The sequence below is a fragment of the Prosopis cineraria genome, unplaced genomic scaffold, assembly GCF_029017545.1.
Source record: "Prosopis cineraria cultivar Desert tree isolate PC_DT_omini unplaced genomic scaffold, ASM2901754v1 PC1393, whole genome shotgun sequence".
NCBI lineage: Eukaryota > Viridiplantae > Streptophyta > Magnoliopsida > Fabales > Fabaceae > Prosopis > Prosopis cineraria.
The window spans coordinates 547-7,014 of record NW_026556718.1 but is presented as its reverse complement, the minus strand read 5'-3'; the positions used below and the strand labels follow the sequence as shown (position 1 = coordinate 7,014).

The 6,468-nt window shown below is 34.6% G+C and overlaps 1 protein-coding gene across 1 annotated transcript; it reads right to left on the bottom strand.

The window, feature by feature from the left end:
* Nucleotides 1–444: 444 nt before the first annotated feature.
* Nucleotides 445–1,450, bottom strand: LOC129300020 (uncharacterized). The gene is made up of 3 exons (XM_054938539.1): nt 1,139–1,450; nt 1,047–1,057; nt 445–994 (listed from the first exon to the last, which is right to left on the bottom strand). The coding sequence occupies exons 1-3, from the start codon at nt 1,448–1,450 to the stop codon at nt 445–447; spliced, it is 873 nt and encodes a 290-aa protein (XP_054794514.1).
* Nucleotides 1,451–6,468: the final 5,018 nt, after the last annotated feature.

Below are 6,468 nucleotides of genomic sequence, written 5' to 3'. Positions count from 1 at the left end.
TGTTCTTCTGGTTGGACGTAGGCCATGTTGCACTAGTTCGTCACAAAGTTGAAGAAAAATATCTTTTTCCATACGAAACATATCATAACAACGTTGAGGATGCCCTTGCAAAATTTCTTGCACCCATGCATGACCTGATTGCGAACCGGTTCTACAGGCTCTTTCAATAAAGTTGTTGAGTAATTGGATATTATTGCAGTAATAGCCTCAATCTCATCGTCTTCCGCATGTACAAGTAATTGTAATAAGCGAGATTGCGTATTGTCATCCATAAAAACTGCATAGCATAATTAAACAACCATTACACTATTTGTCCATGACTTAACGTAAGAAACACATAACACAAGAGTCAAATAACACAATCAGTTTCAAAACAAATTAACAACATGAACAACACTAGCTAAAATTTTAAAACATTAGAAGGCAAGCTAAGATGATCTAATTTCATTTTTTGCCCAAGCACCTCAAATAGGCCACTAATGCTCTTCTGTTGTCCCTAAGCCCAATATACATGTCCCTTGCGGTCTTATCTAGCAAGGCCACAGCACACTGTCCAAGAAGCACCTCATCATAAGCAATCTCCTCGATTCCATAAAGTTCCTTTGCAACCTCCAACACATTTTGGTCAACTGGTTTTGTTCCACCCTCTATGGAATTAAGAATTGACTTCAATGTTGAAAACCTATCCTCTTGTGTGGACACCAATCGACTCACTGAATCAACCATCACCGTTGCAAGACGTTTTCCTTTTTTGTTTTGACCACTTTCACCTCTCTTTCGCTTGCTCCCTGAATTAGTACCACCACTATATGCATTATTCAAGTTAACCTGCCCAATTCCTGGGAGAGCTCCTCCATTAATGTTTCTTATATCATCACTGTCTCCTGATCCTTCGGTCAAATCCAATTGAGGCCTGTACACATCTTGTGGATCATCAGCCGCAGGGTCCACATGTAAGTGCCCTGTAAGTGTGTGCTGCAACTGGCTGGAACAACTGTGTCAATTTTTGTGCATATGGAAGTGGTCTATGCCTGAATTTCCTATACTCAGGATTCTCCTGCACATTTACAAGAACTGAGTCTAGTATATCTATAAAATAAAATATGAAATGTTTAGCATGCCATGTATAATTGTATACCTTAATCTTTTGACTCCACCACTCCTCTGGTGCTGAAACAGTATTCTTTTCACTATCCCATCCTAAACCGGTCTCTTTGTTTAATAGCTTGTCCCATATATTCCAATCTTTCCTCAAATTGTCCCATTTATTCTTCAACTGCTTCTTATCATAACTTATTGAACTCAAAGCATTGAACTGTTGCATTAGCGCCTCCCAACCCTCCTTTGATAAGGTAGAGCCTTTACGCTCATTTTTCTTAACTTGCTGGAGAGCTAATTTAATAAACAATTCGGTTTCTTCGGTAGTCCATAGTGCCTTCTCTTTACTCATTTTTACTATCAAAATATCACATTTCAATACAAATGAAATTTGAGGAGTAAAAATTCATAATTGAGTTAGAGTTAAAATATTAAAAATTTTACTATCCTTTTTTATCCTTCTTAAAAATTTTACTATCCTTTTTTTGGAAACAAAAAGAGAAAAAGATTATTCGATCATAGTTAATTAACCACTTGTTATCTTAGCCACATATACTTGTCGAAAGAGGCAGTTATTCAAAAGCAGCCATAAGATAATTTCTGTACTCACTCAAAAATTCAAATCATATAATTCAATAGTATGTATTAAAATAAGCAAGTTTGACCAGAAATTTGTAACCTTTCTTATCCCTTCATCCATTTTCAAAAAATAAATTAGCTCAAATTCTTATCAAAATGAAATTAAAAAAAACACAAAGCAACATAGAACAATCAATAGATCAGTCACCAGAATATATTTCCAAAACACCGTGTCATATTTTAGAACATCAGCAAATCAATAGAATAATTACAAAATACAGTCATAAATAATGTTCTTGCTTGCTTATTTTTTCTTGTTATGTGAAGCTATCAAAAGAAGGCAATTAAAAAAAATCACACCAGTCTGAAAAATAAAAAAAACATACCAGAATGCTTCATGGTGGTCTGAAAAACGAAAGAAACAAACTGGAACAGAATAATTACAATATGCAGTCATGATTAATCTTCTTGCTTGCTTATATTTTCTTGTTATGTGATCAAAACAAGGCAATTAAAAAAAATTCACACCAGTCTGAAAAAGAAAAGAAACAGACCGGAATGCTTTCACGGTGGTCTGAAAAATGAAAGAAACAGACCAGAATGCTTTCACGGTGGTCTGAAAAATGAAAGAAACAGACCGAAATGCTTCACGGTGGTCTGAAAAATGAAAGAAACAGACCAAAACAGTGGCTTCATGGTGGTCCAAAAAAGAAAAGAAACAGATCAGAACAGAGCTTCACGGTGGTCCGAACAAGAAAAGCAACAGATCACATCGAAGAGCAGAACGAAGCAGCACCATTTCCAGATCTGACAAAAAAAGCTTGGAGGCTATCATACCTTGCAGATTGAAGAGCAGATCGGAGAAGAGGATTGGAGTTCCACGAGCTGGTCGGAATGTTCACCTTTGCACTCCACAGGTTGCAAAAGCTGCTAGTCGGAGTTCTCTCAGCTCCGAAATGCCGCCCAAGTCCCAAAATGAGCTTGATCCGTGAAAGAGATGGGGAGAACTTAACGGTGAAATGCAGCCACCGTTGATGAAGGAAGGAGAAGCTTAGGGAAGGAAGAGATCCGGATCTGTGATGGTGGAGGAGAGGCGAAGGAGAGAAGGAGAAGAGATGGCCAAACGGTGGACTAGCGGCGGACGAGTGGCGGACTAACGGCGGACACAGAGCAGCAGCAAAGGACGAAGAACACTGATGTATCAGCTGCACAAATGAGGACCACGAGAGGAGAGTATGCGTGATATGTATCAGCTGCAAAAGTGAGGGGCATCATGGTCAATAAACAAATTAGGTACCAGCAATAAATGGATGCCAACTGATCACGTTTTGAAAGCAAGTGGGAGTAGCTTTGCAAATTTTTTCATTTCAAACATATTTAAAAGTCAGTTTAAAAAGTGCATTTTGTCTGGAAAAAAAAAGCCAAACAACATTTTACATTCAAAAAGTTAAAACTTACTTTTGAAATGTAAACGTAATGAAATCCAAACGCACGCTAAATAGTGTTATTTTGGTCCCGTTTGTTTAGTTAAAAAAAAAAGAAATGAAATAGATTAATAAAAAATAAAAATAAAATGATGAAAAGATTAAAATAAACACATTTTCAAGAATGAGAGATAATTTAGTTTAAGGCCCCAATCAAAATTGGCCCAAGACTCACACCATTCACAGTCCCTCTTCCTTCTCATTTTATTTGGGCCACGGCTTCATTCCCTCCTTTTCTTCTGGGTCACGCAGTACATTTCAGTTTCAGCCATCGCATTCCGCCTTCCGCGGCGGCGCTCCTTCCCACTTTCCGGCCTCTATCCTCTACTCCGACGTCTTCTTCAAAACAAACAAGCAGCAACCTTACCTCGTACTTAAGGCCAACACGTGCGCCGCAATCCGGATTTTCCGGCAGGTTGGTTCGTTCTTTTTTCTCCTTTCTCACTCCTTGCCAAAACTTAATTCCTTGGCATTGTTTGCTTGATGGAATGCTTTTGCATTACTACGTTGATTCTTGGAAATTAGATACAAAATATGGGGGTCTGCACCCAATAGTTCTAACATTTTCTGGTACTCGATACCCAGCAACGGCAAAATATTTCACTTTGACGGATTGCTGTTAAGATTTAAGGTCCTGTTATGGTCTTGTGGAATAGTGAAGATCAAATGAAAGTTGCTGTCTGTTTCTTTGATAAATAGACATTGCAGATAACGGCTCTCGAATATTTATAGGCTAATCGGATACCTTTGTATGGACTTGTAAATGGAGAGACATTCAACATATGCTCTGTATCTTTTAAAAAAAAATTAACTATATATAAATTTGTAAATATGAACCATCCTCCGGCGAAGTTTAAATAAGGGTTGAAATTTAATTTTATCATTTATATAAAATATATATATTTTTAAATGCTTTTTTAATGAAAACAAAAAATTATTACTAATGAACAAAGACTACAAAAGGAAAACGAGAAAGGAAATCATCAATGTCATGTTGCGAAAGTTGCAACCGCCATGGTACTGGTAAGTGTCTGTTAACAAACTGCTGAAAGGAGGACTTAAAGTAGATGAAGTCCTAAAGGCAAAGAAAATGTAGAGTTAATAAAGGTTTGAGAACACAAGAAATATAACGCCTGCTGCAAAGCCAAAAGTTGATCCATAAAGCTGTAGAAGAACCCTCTCGTCGTATGTTGCCAAATTCCACCAACCTAAAATTAGGATATCGCATCAACGTACGTGGTGGAACTATTGACTCCTTGAAAGAAGATCCTGGTAATGGACACTGGGAGTGCTTAACAGACACCTGACTCTGAGAATTGAACATACAAGACATTGCACGTGAATTCGCTGTTGATATTGCTTCTGCCAGCATAAATTCTTTTCCTGCAAAACAAATTTTGTTTCGGAAAAACCAGATTGTATCAAACATAAAATGTGAGAAGATCAGATATACCAACATCAGTTAGAGCTGATTGAACAGTCAAGTATTGATTGACCCAACTATCAACCATTCATAAGTAGTCCATTCAGGATGATCATCAACGTGTAAGTTCAATAAACTGCCAAACCAACAAGCCCTAGCAAATGGACAATGCAAGAAGATGCGGGAAAGAGTCTCTGAATCAAAATAACAAAAAGGACAGACTAAAACAAAATTGAGATTGAAGCGTTTTAAAAGTGTTCAAGTGGGTCATTGTTCCCCAGCAATTTTCCAAATGAAAACTTCAATTCTAGGAGGCAGTTTGCAATCCCAAATACGTAACCATGGAAAATTGCCGAGAATGTGAGGAGGATTCGGTAAATTAAGACATAAAGAATAACCATTCTTTGCAGAATAATAACCAAGTGAGTCCACATTCCAAACCAACACAGCATTCTGATCATGCAAAGGAACGGGGGAAGAGAGAATATTAGTAGCCATAGTTGGTAGGTAAAGAGATTTAACTAGATGAACATTCCATCGAGCAGAATGGTGTGGTATAAGGTTCGAAACCTTCCAGGATGAAGGAACATAACCTGACTGTAACAACGACCTCCAATGCTGACTATATAAAGAAATAGAATTCTCATTTCTCACATTCCAATGCAAATTATCTAATCTTAATGGGATATATTTCAGTGCAAATAGAATTTCTTAGATAATTTGCATTGGAACGTGGGAAATGGGATATTTTTTTAGATGTTACAAGTGATATTCTTAATGTGCAAGAAGTAATCTTTCAAATTTATAACAATTGGTGCTTATTTTTCCTCTTTTTATTTTTAAATTTAATTTAATTTGATTTTATTTAATTTAATATAAAATTGATAAAACATATAAAATTTTATATTTTTAATTATTATATTGTGTATTTATAAAAGATGATTTTTTTTTTTCAACTGAACTTTGTATTTTATTAGTAGTATACATGATTAAAAAAATTGTAAAATTATAGTTATTTTATCTTTCATAATTTTAATATATTTTAATTATTATCTTCACTATTCATGTATCTTGGTGTTAAATATAAGGTAAAACTATGTGTTAATATATGGATTTTATTAATTTTATTTTTTTAGTCAGTTTCATTTATCTCCTCTAATTCTATTCAACATGTTACAAGGTTAAAATTCTTTTTAATTATTTAAAAAATTAAAAAAATGAATATGAGAACATTAGAAAGAATGATAACAAAAAAAATTAAAAAATTATATTTATTATACCCAAAAGTTTAATACTTTTTAATATAAAAGAAGTAGATATTTAGAAAAATTTTTAAATAGATTAGGTACATTATATTATTTGCGATCTTTTTAATTAAAAAATTTTAAGTCATCCAAATAAAATTTTATGTGTTATTATTTTAATTAATTTTATTTTTATAATGAAATGTATAATTAATTTATTATTTTTTTTCTCTCTTATCAAAATTAATTTATATAATAAAAGATATCTAAATGTCTTACTTTTATTAAATTAAATAAATTATAAATGACGTGACACACTTGTTTTATTTAAAAATTTTTCTTATGTTTTTAGTAAAAAAGACTTGGGTATAAATTTATAAAATAAATTTTATTATTTAGAGTAATTAATATACTATTTTAATAATTAATTTTGGGCCGATGCCAAATTCTTCCTAAAGTTAATTATAACCCCGATAGAACCCTTGCTCGGGAGCAGCTGATCCAGTCCTGTTAGTCGACGAACAAGCATCCCATACTCCGTCGGACGCCGTCCACCGTTGCAGCCCTGCCTGGTTGTTCTCGGGCAAGCAGTGAAGAAGGTTCGCAGCCTAGGGCTTTTTCTACTCCCAAAATCCGGTGA